Source organism: Amia ocellicauda, chromosome 10 (assembly GCF_036373705.1).
Source record: "Amia ocellicauda isolate fAmiCal2 chromosome 10, fAmiCal2.hap1, whole genome shotgun sequence".
NCBI classification, from domain to species: Eukaryota; Metazoa; Chordata; class Actinopteri; order Amiiformes; family Amiidae; genus Amia; species Amia ocellicauda.
Window position 1 is genome coordinate 27,441,290 of NC_089859.1, and position 15,835 is coordinate 27,457,124.

The window sequence follows — 15,835 nt, forward strand, 5'->3', positions numbered from 1 at the left end:
TGTGCCTATTTTGGTTGTCGTTGACTGTGTTCTGTGTCCTCCCCTCTCAGGTCTTGTTCAGTTACTTCAGGATCCTGAGCCACTGGTCCGTGCGAAGGCCGCCGAAGCTATGGGCCACTTCCATCAGCCATGTAAGCCAGCAGGAGCTCCAGTCCCCCCCATTACTTCTTAAAGAACTGGATCTCCAACAGATCACAAAAAAAGAAAACAAATTGAAATGAAAAAATGTCCACATTGTACTTGAATTATCAGTTGATTTAGTGACCAAAGACTGTGTTGTCTTCACACACAAGCATCTGCATTCCACCCCCTTGGACCTGTGTGTAACCTGTATTTGTACACCTTTTCTTTTCTTGTTCATGGGTAGAAGGGGAAGCTGAATGTCTGAGAAGAGTGGGCCATATGAATGTCTTTGTTTCATCTTCCAATGAGTTTGGCTTGTATTTTTTTGTTAGTTGTGATTTCTAAAGCAGTTTGCGCTACGCTGGATGTTTTCTTTGTTATGTTTACCCCCCACCCCCCTCCCCATTTCTGTTACGCTCCTCATTTCATCTTCCACTGCGGGAAACCTCTGATGACTGAATGATGTTGTTGCAATCACTGAGTGACTGGAGTCGTTGCAATAACCAGCATGTAAAGAAAGTGATTGAGACTGATCGAGAATGTATGGAAGTTCGTGACTGCAGAGAGAGGTTTTAGGAAATGTAGAGTTAAATGCCTTTTTTTTTATCAAAACCTCAATGGGTAGCCCTCCAAACACTGTGAGCATTGGTGGTACTGGGAGTTTTGACTGTTTTGCTGTGGTTACTGTGATCTGACTTTTTTCTCGGTTGCTTTCTCATGCTTCCATATGTACCGAGTCGCCAGTGGGTCAAACCCACATGAGGTAAACATGATGCAAACGCTGAAGAGATGTAGCAGAGGAGGTGCAATAATAATTTACTCCTCATTAACAACTTCCCACCCCCCACCTCCCATTATTTTCCAGTGCTTTCTTGTGCACTTATTGTAAGGTGGTAGCTTGACTGTCATTAATGGCTGGTATCCTAGCCAATGTTTTTAGTGTGGCCCCAGCCTTCTCCTTTTAATCCAATTAGACATTCCATCTTTGCCGTTACTGTAGGTACAATCCTGTATGGTACTGTCCTGCCACACGATCAAAATGGTGTCAGAAATATTATAATAACTGTACATTGTGTTCATTGTTAATCATTATTCTGGAGAGGTGGACAATCTGTATGTAGCACGTTGGAGCATTTTTTGGCAGATTTTTGGAGAGGAAGTTCAAGTGCACTAGTCCGGGGAGCATTTTGAAGTAGAAGCTTTGCCTTTGGAGGCTTAAAGTTTATGAACTTGATTCAGACTAGGATATATGTTACCTTGGTCATATGAGAATAGGACTGATCATTTTTCTGGAAAAGTGCAGCAGTTTTGTTTTTTGCATTCTGTTTTGGTGGGGCTGTGTCTTAGACTGCATCACCTTCTCTGGCCCTCCTGGTCAGGCGAGAAGGATGCCCCCAGAAATGTCCTCTATGAAAGTGTCGATTCCTTCAATTGTAGAAACCATGGTCCTCTAAACAATGTTATTTCCATTAAAATCTCACTATGATGTCAAAAAATAAGCAGTGGTTCTATCCTCTGGAGAAAAGCAAGCAAGCAAACAAACATCAAATTGTTACATTCACAAGGGAATTACAAACTCCACTGTCACTGATTTCTCAAGCTTAGTTCCACTCACAGTTGCATGACAACCCACATTCAAATATTGATAGATATCAGGGGTACAGCCTAGCTCTATTTAATTAGCATTAAAATGCGTCTTAGAAGAGAATAAAAATACATATTCCTTTTTTAACATATTTCAGGTTTAGCTGTTGCATTTGAAAGGTGCTTGGTTTAATCTGCCACCTGCTATTGGCTTTGATATACAGGATGGCTGCAGCTGAGTTTGTTATAATAAATACATGAGTAATTCAGTTATTTTTAGATGGTGATTATAAATTAAGTATTCAAGTATTGCAGATTCCCCCTCCATTGCTTGGTTCTACTGAAGGTGAATGTCATGTATTTGTTGTATGCCATATTAAGGCTTCTGTATCACAATCTAATAGAAAATTAGTCTTAATCACTGTCACAAATTGCTCTCCATCTTGTAGTAGTCTGCAGGATTACATGAGTAGAAATGTGTGATGTTCTTATATTTACAAGCAGAAATAACTGAAGATATGCAAAATATACTAAAAGTAGACCCATTTTGACAGTAAATGTGGAGAGAAACTAAACGCAAAGCAAGACCTCGAAAAATTGTACATTAATCACAAAACACCAACTTGAAAATCACTTAAAGAGCAAGTAAAGGACAACACTTGTTTCATATGCCTTATTCGAGGCCTACTTTATTTTCCACTAACATGTTTGTTTCATTTGGCAGACATATTTAGTTTTTTCTCTCCAGAACAAGTTTCTGCATGTGGCAGCTGGAGGCTTCTCATAAATCTAGAATTAAATGCCAGTGCATAAATGAACCCTAGTTCACGGTTTTGTTTGTGATATAAATATACCAATTAAACCCTGTCTGCCAGCACTGCCTGGGGACAGAGGATCCCGGATCACACTTGGTGAACTGGTGCCATTGGAATTGTCAAAACCCTACCTTTTATCAATCTATATCTATCTGCCTTTCTATGTACATGTCTGTCTACCTGTCTATCCATACGTATAGCTATCAATCATCGCCCACTAGCTGTTAGAATACCCATCTATCTGTGTTTTCATCGATCTTTGTACCTATAAATCTGTTCAACTAGTCAAACATGTTTTCCTTTATTTCTTTGTTCAGTCTTTAACTTGTCTCTCTACTGCCTGTCAGATGTTTAGTGGAAATCAGTAGATAGGAAGTGCAATACATTTTAGTTTTTTACCCATTCCTCAGCATTGATAACAATTCATTAGAGATGCTGTAAGTATTTACAAGTTAAACTTGTTTTCACTAAGACATTAGCTAAATATTTGTCTTTGGTTGGACTGTCCCAGTTTCGACTTTTGTAATTTCTTTAAAATACTGTGTCTGAGACCAGGATAATTAAAATAATTTGATCTTAAATTATATTTTAAAAGAAAAGAATAAAGTATATCAGGCTTCCTTTAAATATTTTGATAAACTGTTGGGGTGACATACAGTTGTATATGTTCAGAGATGTGTGCAATATAATGTCATTCTATTGCCTGTGTGCACCGTGTTCTTCACTTGGGTGTATGTATGTATGTTACTTGTATTTAAGACCTTGAACTGCATACCATACAAAATGTGAGTAAATAAATACATGCATTAAAGTCTAGTGCAGTGCAAAACATGTCATCTCTTTCCATTTGACCCGTTTGTTGCCCCATTTCATATATTTTATGATTCATGAAAGATTCAGAACTAATCTTCATAGTACCCATGACCTATGTTTTATTGTGAAATTAATGGTCACGGATTAAGTTCTTACCATCAACACCTTACCATCAAGTCAATTATGAATAAAAAACAAAGGCAAAATAATAAAACATTTTTATTTTTGTTGCACAAATCAGTAACTAGCATGTCTACAATACTTTACCAGAATCTGTATTACAAGTATTATGCTTACCAAACCTTTGAAAGATACACAATAGTATTAATTGGTCTTGGATCAAGATTACTTCGGATATTTTGAACTTTGACTAATCAACTAAAGACTTAATGACCCTACAACCTGGACTTAATACAGAGCTCATATAATTTTAAAATGCCACAAGTCTTAATAATTGTTTTCATGTCACAAATGTTGTTACAAATGAAGACGGCCTTCCTTGTGGAAAACAGCATAAACTAACTGGAGTAAACACAGAGCAGCTTGTGCAGAAGACTTCTGGGTTGACAACTGTTGCAGCTGAACATTCTGGAGATAAATAATGTTGCCTAGTCAGTGCTTGTGGGTTTATTCATTCACCTTTGATGCAGTTTTATCTTTACAGGACCTTTAATAGATGTTTGGCTCATATATTCCCCTGCCTTGCACACACTAAAGCATGTGCCATCTGGGAACATGATAACATTATCTTTGGAAAGACACAGGCAAGGAAAACCAGTGAACTATAATGGATAATTCATGCACTCAAGTTGCTCATCATTATAAATAGAAAGGTTACTTTGTAAAATAAATATTTTATTCATCTTGGCCTGCCCTTTCTTTTTCCTTAAAAAATAATGTATATTTAAACAAATGCCAAAATACAGCACTTTATACAAGGAAAACAACTCTCAAAAGTAAAAGATTTCATTAGAAAAATAGATTTTTAAGTATATTGCACATCTGTTTTTAATCTGAGGACCTTCATTTTGTCATCAGAAACTTTATTTCCCCAAAAGCACTTTAACTGACAATGTCTAAAAGACAGAAAAGCATTATGCATTAGCCTTTTGACTTAATCTATACAACCACTGTGTGACTTAATATCTGCCATAAAGAAAGAAATACAAAAAAAATTGACATTTCACACTGAACTCTGATACAACTTTAGTATAATTCTTGAATATTTGTGAAATCTTTCATCTTGCTGGAGCCCAGCTTTAGAAACCAATATCATCTTCATACAAAGAGAGGAGCAGTAATATTGCCCAGCCAACCAGAAGCCCCAAATTATGAAGGAAAAAAAATAACAACGGCCTGTTACTTTTCACATGCGTCATGGAAGGGAGCTGGGAAAGAAAACCAAGAGAAGCAAATGTTAGACTCTGAAGGACAACACAAGTAAAACAACTGATAAAGTAATGATACCCTGGTTATAATTTGAAATGTTCCTGTATTAATGCACTTCATAAATTGCCGGTGCAAATTTTAGGCTGTTACTTGTAAAGGACTGTCAATGAGAAATATACAGTGTGGAGCCAGGGGAGAGGTCACATGTGATCGATGGGGTTGCTATCTAGGCATTGGCCCAGACATGATGACGCACACGAGAAGTCGCGACTCTTCCTGGCATGTATCTTCTATAGAAATACTACATTTTGCAGTAAATATGAGAATTGGTGCACCCAGAGAGAAGTGCCTATTACAGAATCTTGATGTTTCAGGCAGATGTTACAGTTCCTTTGCAAACCACCAGTGGTATCAAACCACACCTCACAACAAGGAGTCTCACAGCTCAGCCAAATGGTGGCTCCACAGATATTAACCCCATTCATAGTTTTTTATGCTATGTATGGCTTCAGAATGGACTCACGTTCTTTTCATACTTCTACACATATACAGTCTCTGTATTTACAGTAAATGCAAATTATCTATCTTTATATATCTTCCATTGAAAGTTTCAAAACCATGTACAATAAATAGAGCTAAATGTTATGCTTTCAAATGATAGACTTCAATGACAGAAGAAGTGGTAGTCCTACCATGTCCACTAGAGCCACATATAGAAATAAGCCAGCTGTAATTGCAGAGATCCATTCCTTGGCTATCTGATTGGTGGATACCGAGAGGGCGATGTAGAGACCAATGAAGGATGTCAGAGCACTGCCCAAGTTCAACAGGACAGCGTTCTTCACTGTGATTCCAGAATGTAGTAGAACCGCAAAATCACCTAGGAAATAAATTACCATAACAAATAAGAACATAAGAAAAATAAAGTTTACAAACGAGGGTAGGCCATTCGACCCATCGTGCTCGTTTGGTGTCTATTAATAACTTAAGTAATCCAAGGATCACGTTCAGTTTATTTTTGAATGTCCCCAATTGTCAGCTTCAACCACACCACTGGGGAGTTTGTTTGTGACGCCTCTCTGTGTAAAAAGGTGTCTCCCGTTTTCTGTCCTGAATGCCTTGAAGCCCAATTTCCATTTGTGTCCCCGGCTGCGTGTGTCCCTGCTGATCTGGAAAAGCTCCTCTGGTTTGATGTGGTCGATGCCCTTCATGATTTTGATGACTTGGATCAAGTCCCCACGTAGTCTCCTCTGTTCCAGGGTGAAAAGGTTCAGTTCCTCAGTCTCTCAATAGGACTTTCCCTTCAGACCTGGAATAAGTCTGGTTGCTCTCCTCTGAACTGCCTCTAGAGCAGCGATATCTTTCTTGAAGTGTGGAGCCCAGAACTGCACACAGTATCCAGATGAGCTCTAACTAGTGCATTGTACAGTCTGAACATCACTGCCCTTGTTCTCAATTCTACACTTTTGACAAAATACCCTAACATTCTGTTTGCCTTTTTTATTGCTTCCCCACATTGTTTGGATGGAGAAAGTGAGGAGTCCACATAAACTCCTTTCTCATGCGTGACGTCCTTATTATAGTGGACATTTTTGTTACCTGCTTGTAATACCTTGCACTTGTCCACATTGAATTTCATCTGCCAGGTATCAGCCCACAACTGAATATTATCTAAGTCCCTTTGAATAGCCTGTGCTGCCGAGATTGTATCTGCTGAGCCACCTATTTTAGTATCATCTGCAAATTTGACCAGTTTGCTAACTATCCCAGAGTCCAGATCATTAATATAGATTAGAAAAAGCAAAGGCCCTAGTACTGATCCCTGTGGAACTCCACTAACAACCTCACTCCAGTTAGAAGTGACTCCTCTAATCGACACCTCTGCTTCCTATACATCAACCAGTTCATAATCCTTCTACTTACATTACCCTGAAGTCCCTCTGAAAAATGTCACAGTGGCAACAAAAGATGTTTCTGTTTAAAAGCAATAAGAAAGAGACCCTGAAGTTGAGTATCAGGATGACTGGGTATAGTTGTATAAATGTAGACACTCACCAAGTTCATGAGGGATCTCGTGACAGAGCACCGCTAGTGAGGTGGCCAGCCCTGAATTCCACGAGATTGAAAAGGCAGCTCCCACAGCCAGGCCATCCGCGAAGTTATGGATCCCGTCGCCTATTGTGATCATGTAGGGAAGCATGCGCTGCTCTGGATGTGCAACAACAAACACACTCAAATGATATATATATATATATATGTGAGACCAAAGCTCTAATTTTTTGTGCTGGGATGCTAAAATCCATACTAAGAAAAACCACTTGCTATCGTCCTATAGGCTTTATGTATGACTGTAGGGAATAAGGACATTTAAGCTCCAAACTCAATAATCTCACCTCTGGTCAAACACTCAGAGACAGGAAAGGATTTATCAGCCTCCTCTTGTTTAACCTAATTAAAGGAAACATTTATTTAAGGTCACAGTTAAATAAATTTTATTCCGAACTGAGCAGACAATCAAGCGGAGTGAATGCACTTTGTGTGAGAAATTTGTGTTCCTGCTAAATATTTGATTAGTTGTGATTTGCAGGACATGTAATTCGCAAAGCAAGTAACCATTTACACAATTTTGTGGCTTTCATATTTATTTTGTCAGAGAGGTAAACCTGTGCTAGGAAGTCATCTGTTGCCACATTAGGATGAGTTAGTATCTCTCATTCTCACCAGGTCAGCCTGTGAGGCGGACTGGCTGCTCTTTTGTCCCTCCTGGTAGATCTGCAAAACTGTACCATGGTCACAGTGGTGGGTATCCTCTGACTCCTGATCAACAGAAATACACACATATAGGTTGTTTATAGAGATGAAACCATGAATTCTGTAAATATTGAATGACCAGGTATCATATCTGCTATTGCAATATAATGTGACTAATATAAAACTGATAGACAGGTATATTTTGACATAAATGGTAGCACCCCTTTCCCCATACGTACATTCTGATGTGGATGTGGGTGCATTATGATGGAGAAAATGGTCTCCATCAGGAAGAACACGTAGATTCCCACCAGGAGCACCAACAGCTTCCAGATGTAATCCATGCTTTCTCCAGATCCATGGGGCTCAGTCGAGTGCACATGGAGACCGAGAAACTGCACACAAACACACAAACACACGGGTCACAGCGCAGCACAGACATTTGACCACTAATAACCAGAAGAAGTCAGGGAGCAGCATGAAATCACTGATACATCAGCAATACATTGAATAGCTGAATTACTCGTTTCTATTTTCAAAGATAACTTTCAAATCTCATCCTGGACCTGACGCATCTCCTGGACATAAAAGTAATACTGTCTAATTTCTAATAGGAAGCAAATCTATCTATCTATTTATCTATTCTTTGCTTGTAAATAGTCAGCAGTCTGTGGGGAGGGTGGGGGATGGGAGGGTTTAGAAATGTTTCATTGTTAGGATTTCTTGTTGAGTTGCTGGTTTAATATGGTTTGGTGTTTAAGTTTATAATGTGTTCATAGTTTTTTGGATCTGTTAAATAAAGTTTATTTTATCTATCTATCATTCTGTCTATCATTTGAAATAATTACTGCAGCCCCAGACTGTTTCTCTACCTGTGGCAGGAGATGCAGAATGGCGTCCCCGCTGAGCGAGCCCACGGCCAGGCTGATGCAGAACTGAATGATGTACTGAAAGACGCCACTGCAGGAGCTGCACAGCATTATCACAATCCCAAGTGGTGCGAACAGGCAGATCACCAGGTTAGCAACAGATGCATAAACATACACTGGAAGACAAGTAAACGAATGGTGTCACGAGCCTAAATGGTACTTAGAACTGCATCTGAGCACTTTGTTTGATTTTCAGAATGAAAGGCTACATCTTTCACTAGATTACCTGGTTTTATTTCATTTAAAATGTTTTTGTACCTCTCATTCGCTCAGCCTTGGGACACTACAGATACGTACAAATGTATGTTTTATAATACCTTTTGCATTCAATAAGTTTTGCATAAGTCACTGTTTTGGGAAACACAGAGTTTAAGGAATGCCATCTATCACACATTTGAATGCTCTTCAGTCCTGATCATTATTTCTCATGAATATAACTGGATAGACTAATTGGTGATTTCCTTTGAAGGTGTAAATAAACTGCAATAAGAACATGTACTTACGCTCCGTGGTGGTGAGTTGTTGGATGGTTTCTGGCTGGCTAGGAGTCTGTACACATGCTTTGCTGAGTAGCTGTTGGATGAGTGCTGGACTTAGCTCTGTGAACTGGGCCCGTGACAGTCCAGAGCTGCTGTTAAAATGATAAACCTCCAACATCTCCTGGGCAGAGAAACACCTCTGAAAGTGACACAAAGTAAAAATGTTAGCAGACAATTTCCCTGTATCATTCCTCAGTGCAAACTAGTCCAATTCAGTCATTATTCATAACTTCACAATCGTGCAGTAATTACCGAGTCCCCGTTATTGGTATGATGCTCTTGTCCGTGTCTTTGGCTGTGCTGCTTGTGGTCATGCTCTGCCTCATGATCCTTGATGCTTCCCAAATCCAGATGAAGCATGATATGTGCTAAACCTATGGGGAGATGATGCAGCATTTGCCAACAGAAACTGGTATTATGGATGGGAGCGCTTACAGGACATCAGCACACATTGACAGATGTGTAAAAGATAGGTAAGATATACAGATAGAGCATCACTGGTTAAAACATAATTCTGATACTTCATCATGAGTCATGAAGCTTATGAGACATATCCTACCTTCTAATGACATGTTATCAGATCCATTCTGAACATGATCAAAAATATAATCCAGAAAATATTCTCCTGCTGGCAGAACTCGCACACTCATACAATCCCCTCTGAGCACATGGTAAATGATGTTGCCGAAGACAACGTCAATGCTCTGTGTGAATTCATCACTTGAGGAAATGTTGCTTTCTTCAAGAATGTGACTTCCTGTGAGACAAGGCTACAGAAATTATCAATAGATTAGATGACATTATTTTGTATCCGACTTTGTTATGCACAATCAATACAATCCCATTTGTCACCCCTGTCCATACAATACAGTTTCCTGACCCCCCCCCCTCCATATCAAGAAAATAAAGATGTGGAATTAAAGACTTGTGTCTAAATTGAATCAAATCCACCACTTGATCACTTTCCATTTAACAGATAAAAGAAACCTGCACCAATAATAAAGCTGCCACCCAGTGGAATTTGCTATAGCTACCTAGTCATGTGTTGATAACCTAATTAGTCTTCAGATCATTGTAAACAGAGAGGCTTGGCAGACATCTTGAGGTGTCTGACATAATACCAGCTGACCTGGGTCAAGTTAACCCTTTTGGCTGGACCAATGTCCTATTTTCAGACAGAGATCTATTCTCTTGTTAATTACATTTTATTGTTTTGCTTTGTGATGTTTCCTTATCAATGCCACTTGTGTTGGAAAAAAATGATACACCAATCTTTTTCTAGGTCAGATAAGAAAAAGAAAGCCAATTAACTTTCAAAGCAAGCCAACTGTACACTTTGAAGCAGAGGGAGGAGTTGCTGAGAGATACAGAAGGAGACTGCAATCCTGTGTGTATTTGATGCATTCCCAGCTTGTTAAACTATTGTAAACAGAACTCATAAGTAAATAACTAGTTGATTTATTCATGTTAGCTGAAAGAAAATTGTACTGCTTCCTGGGTTCTCACAAACAAACCAAAATTGTTTTTTTTTTAACTTAATTAAAATGAAACCTCACAGACTCACAAACAAATTGCACAATAAACACTTTGAACAAATCAACTGGAGCCCAGAATACACTAAAACATCAAACAACATTACAATAAAATAAGTGTACTGCATTGCTATCTTATCTTCCATGACAATAACAAAACCTAGGTGAACATTATTTTTTGAAATCAAATATTAATATAAATAATTGCCTTGGAAAATGAATTGTATAAACACTCCATTACATAATCAGCATTAAAGGCGTCCTGTATTACACAGAACAAGAAATGTTTGCATTCTACATTATAATGCATACAGCAGTGTAATCCACTTGTAGAAAGTATTCAGATACAAATTATATCACTCAATCTGATGAATTATGGCCTGTTTGCCCCCCCATATCACTGTCTATATTCAAGCTCAAGTTCTTCAAAAGGAATGGACTTGAAATGTCAAAGCTTTCCACCACTGCTGCATAGCATTTTGTAGGCGTCTGATAAGATATAACTGAATCGATTAATGGAAGCCTTTGTTGTACAAGGACAAAAACAAACCACATGGGATGTGCAGTACTAGAAACAAGGGGAGTGCTTGGTGGAGTGTAGCTGGCAGTTCAAGGTCTTTAGCTTGTTTGCATTTGATACAGTGTGCTAAAGCAGCGTGCATACCTGATCTCTGCCTGTTGCTAGGTAATGCCTTTGAATTTTGTCGAGCAAGTGATCTACCACGTGGCTGAGGCCCTCTCCTTCGATGTCTTTGACACGCTCAACAAAAGCGTTTGTCTCCCTCTGCCACCTGCTTTCCTTCACAGCAAGACAGGCTTCGAGAGGACTGCTCAGGTAGAAACACAATCCAGCCGCGACCGCGAAAAAGTCTTCACTGCGAACACTGTCTACCGGGAAACTGCTGGAGAGCTGAGACAAACTCTCAGGAGAGAGACACTGGAAACAAACAAACAAACAAAGCATAAAGGAACCTGGGGCATCAGTTTTAAATGCACTTATTTAGCATCTTAAAGTTTATAGCATTTTATGAAAATAATTAAAAAACAAAACAAGGAATTGTACTGTATGTTTCATTATGTTTTTTTTTTGGGGGGGGGGGGTGTATATTTTTAATTTTAAATGTTTCTGCTTTGAATAAACAACAGCAACAAAATTGGTCAATTATTTAATTTAAAATCAGCTATACATGTGGTATTATGTTAGAAAGACAGCCCAGAAAGCAAGAATATTGATCTGGAAAACCAAACATATATCATCGTGCTACTAACCATATTACTTGCTATACAATACAACAGAGATTCATATAACATCCTATTTGATACATAAACTGCCTGAATCTACTCTGACATTAATCCCACATGGGAATTAAAGAAATGGAAGTATACATTCCCCATCAGTGTTCACTTTTAAGACCATCCCAATTGCTTTGTTTGAAACTAAACCACTTTCTCTATTTATACGGATTTGATATATCACATGAGCAGGTAGGTACACAAATACTTGGGAAGTTTTGAATGCTGGTGACAGTCATTTTCATACAATAAAATAAAATAAAACAGTGGACTCATGGAATACCTTAAGTAAAGTAGCAAAAGTCATGTTTTAGTATTTTATAAATGTTTTAGCAGTCTTAGTAAAATGTTAGCAGTGTTTTAGTCTGTCTTGAGTATTGCATCTAGAAAAAATACTGACGGGACATAATATCACCTTGCCACAGGATAAACCCATAACACCCTTCTGCAACATGATGACCTGTGGTTCCATATTGACTGTGATGAGTTTGCAAAATGACTCACACATAGGTAGTCAATCATTATTTTGAGTGCAAAGCTCAACAATTACAGTGTTCAAACTGTACATATCCAAACCCTCTTCTCAACACCTGAAGTTATATACTTACATAATAATTGTAGTACAAAACAGCTACATTTGAAATTGGGACACAGAATGTGACAAAATAAGGAACATAAAAGCTTCAATGACTTTTGCAAACAGGTAATAAACGATTGTTCAGTTGCTGTTAGTTTTTATGCTATATAACTACATACTTTAGTTATATGCATGACTATTAAACGAAAGCATGACTGTATATAACGTTTTTAATATATTAAAACAACTACATATGTAGTTTCTATTAAATGCATGTAAATCCCTAGCTGGACTCTTTTCGTATGACTTGCAATACTTCATATATTGCAGTTCACATTACACAATATGAATATCCGGCAAAGAAAATGCAATACAATAAATGCATCTTGTGAATTTAATGTTGCTGAAAACTATCACGCACTCACATGAAAGCGGACGCGCTGCCTGTGTTTTGCACAAGGCAGTTTGGCGCACTGTGGACCTCGACCTCTTTGCGGCTCGTCTGCACAAGTAGAAACGAGTGAAAATAGTTTACCTTTCCACACGACACATCGAGACATTGCACACGTTTCTCCAACATATTCAAAAAGGAGTGAACAGCATTCTCACTGAGGAAGGCTGCTCCAGGTGACACCATGCCCACGACCTTCCCAAAAACCTCGTCTCTGGAGGATGGCGCTCCATTGGACATGTCCAGAATTTGACACAGAAGGAAGCCTGGCCAAAGCACCCGCAGGGATGCCATTGATTTCATATGTGCAGCAGACAAAAGTTGAGAAAAAGTGATGGTTTGAAGAAAGGTCTTCCACTGTATTTATGATTGGATTCTGGGCACTTCAGAGCCGATTTTGGTTCCTATACAGCAGCTTATACTTGTGAATATCTAATCTACGGCTGACTATTCTCTCTCCTTCTCTACTCCAGGCTCATTTGATTGGCTCAGAGGACGCTTTATGCATTTTCACCCTTCCATAAAACTGAAAGATCTGCAAAGCTCACCTTTCCAATATCCTGTGTTGTCATCAATGATTTTCTGTCACAGATGACATTCCAGCCCTATTCACAGCTTAATCATAGCCAAATAAAGGTTTCCTGTTGAGAATGATTCCCTTTTCCCTCTCTAGTGTTTTAAAATACAATACCCATTGAATTTGCTTAACCAGGTCAATGGCAATAGTGCAGTTCAAGGAAGTATGAGGTCTAGGCTCATACGTATATCCAGGACACCTGTTAAAGTATAATTTATAATCATTTTGATTACAATAAAAACGATAAAATCATATAATTTAAATATTAAAGTAAGATAATGTAATTTATTCATATTCATTATTATTAATTAGCAATACACATTTACACATACAATGAACATGTTAAATTGCATTAATAAAACACAGCTTAAACTTGGAGGATGGAATGCAAAGTTAATTAAGAAGCTCTTATATTGTGGGTGGCACTGGTGGATCTCAGTCAGAAATTGGTATGAACACAGGGATTAAACTTACATGGTCTTGATTCACGTTTTTGTTTTGGCTGTCCAGCTGACTAATGGTTTTAATATTTTCAGTATAGTCATCTTGAAAAGTGGCCCACTGGGTATCTTTGTCTTCCCATTCCCATATTTTCTGCAAAATCCCTAGAAGGAGATGACAGCACAGCACAGAATAATGAATGTTTACTTAAGAGTTAACAAATTGTAAAGACATCATTGTTCTTCTGCATACAATGAGAAGAAGCCCAACATCTTAGAAGAAAAGTTTTCCCACAGACTCACACAGTTGCTTGTCTTTCCTTTTATTTAGACATTTTATTTCTACTGATGTTGAGACATTATGAAAATCAGAAGAAAACAAATCAAGTGCTTTGGCTATAACACCAGTCTGAAAGCTGTATATATATATATATATATATATATATATATATATATATATATATATATATATATATATATGCCTTTCAGTTCTTTAACAGTCACAAGAGTGTGTGAATTAATTTCAGACATTGGGAATTTACAATTTACATAGCCCTGGTATGTAGGGTCCAGGAGTTAATATAATGGAAATTGTATAATGTATTGTTTTCTCACAATGGGCACCAGTAGATAGGGACAATTGATTCATTTTTTTGCACATATACTAGGCCTTATGATAAATTATCTGTGTCTGGATGAAAATATATTATCCAAACGCAGACTGCTAGTTTTGCTGGCAGAGATTAAAACAAAAGGTTGGTTGTTTTTTTGAGAACTGCAGAAAAGTTTTTCTTCCTAAATAAAATACACTTTATGAATGTCAAAGTGTAGAATATCTGATGAGCTAAATGAAACATTACTTTTAGGTAGATTAATATTCTTAGACATGAAGAACCCATATTTTGTAGTAGGGACAAAGCAAACTATACCAAAGTGTAGCATTTTACCTTACGTTGAGTCCCTCTGTGCAATATATACCTATTTAATGCTGATCAAAAGAAATGTAGGAATTGTTCAATGGATGGTGGTTGATCAGATCAGGGCTGGGGTGTCCAGATTTAATATGCATGCTTAAGCATCAATCATCCGATCTGTTCAGTCATGTGTTGGCAAGGTTTGCTTCTAGTGCAAGACCTGATTATTGTCTGCTGACGAAGCTGACAAGTATAGTTCCCAGATTACTCCCAACTTAGAGATCTCCATCAATTATATATAAATTGTGACCATGAATCCATTCTTTTGCAGATAAAAATACCAATTTCAAACCAAACAGGCTGCATCTTGTTGTTTTTCTTGTTGCTGGAATTGTTGTTCGCCCCTTCGAAATAGTCTACCTTTGGAAAATATTTGCAATATGAAAAGCAATACAATTTCAGACTGTTACCCAAGTTCTTGGGTTTATAAAGTCAATTCAATTAAATTCAAAATCAATTCACAACCATGGAAACCTTGAAAAGTATTGCTGCACCATTTGAACACAGCTTGAATGAAAGCTGCTTTGATTATAGACTATTGATCAGTTTAGACATAATGACATTTTATAACAAAATTACAAGTTCTAAGAAAAATATTTGAAATTATTATTTTCGTTGCAACATACATTAAACACTATAGGAATAACACATTTTTTTCCTTTTGCACTATAGCAATTAAAGTTTGTAACAAAATAGTATATATTATAACCTACAAACATAAATATCAATTGTACATGTCTGCAAAATATGCAGTCAATCACAGTAGTGTACTTCCTAGTCACAAGCCCATGACTGCAACTATCTTTAGAAACTGAATCAATTAAACATTGATTTATCATAATTTAAATGACTGATTCATTTTCTAGAACAATATGATTTGATGTTCTCTTCTGCAACCTCTGAGTGACATCAAACTAATTTAAATACATCAATGCAACTTTGTTAAAACGTGTAGACCAAAGTTTTAGTCTGCTTTTATTTCCAAACTATAGTCGCATAATATTTGTTCTTAACTTCTCATGACGATGGCGTGATGTGAGTACTCATA

The 15,835-nt window shown here is 37.6% G+C and overlaps 2 protein-coding genes across 4 annotated transcripts in view; one reads left to right on the top strand and one right to left on the bottom strand.

Moving 5' to 3' along the window:
• mroh1 (maestro heat-like repeat family member 1) overlaps window positions 1–3,353 on the top strand; it is a 28,062-nt gene extending 24,709 nt beyond the window's left edge. For all 3 annotated transcript variants that reach the window (XM_066715806.1, XM_066715808.1, XM_066715807.1), the window contains exon 43: window positions 51–3,353. In XM_066715806.1, the coding sequence (XP_066571903.1) occupies window positions 51–172 (122 nt within the window). In that variant the 3' untranslated portion in view covers window positions 173–3,353. The remainder of the gene's footprint in view (window positions 1–50) is intronic.
• Window positions 3,354–3,538: 185 nt separating this feature from the next.
• slc39a4 (solute carrier family 39 member 4) lies at window positions 3,539–13,290 on the bottom strand. Its single transcript, XM_066715809.1, has 12 exons — window positions 12,881–13,290; window positions 11,140–11,412; window positions 9,503–9,713; window positions 9,196–9,317; window positions 8,908–9,082; window positions 8,348–8,520; window positions 7,715–7,870; window positions 7,446–7,541; window positions 7,118–7,172; window positions 6,780–6,932; window positions 5,417–5,604; window positions 3,539–4,723 (listed from the first exon to the last, which is right to left on the bottom strand). The coding sequence occupies exons 1-12, from the start codon at window positions 13,097–13,099 to the stop codon at window positions 4,595–4,597; spliced, it is 1,950 nt and encodes a 649-aa protein (XP_066571906.1). The 5' UTR covers window positions 13,100–13,290; the 3' UTR covers window positions 3,539–4,594.
• Window positions 13,291–15,835: the final 2,545 nt, after the last annotated feature.

Excerpts from the sequence above, each read along its gene's own strand:
- slc39a4 (XM_066715809.1), bottom strand. The coding sequence starts at position 13,099 with ATGAAATCAATGGCATCCCTGCGGGTGCTTTGGCCAGGCTTCCTTCTG. Across the intron at positions 7,542-7,714 it reads ACCCACATCCACATCAGAAT|GAGTCAGAGGATACCCACCA; the intron begins GTACGTATGGGG and ends TCTGTTGATCAG. Across the intron at positions 7,173-7,445 it reads CCGCCTCACAGGCTGACCTG|GTTAAACAAGAGGAGGCTGA; the intron begins GTGAGAATGAGA and ends TCCTTTAATTAG.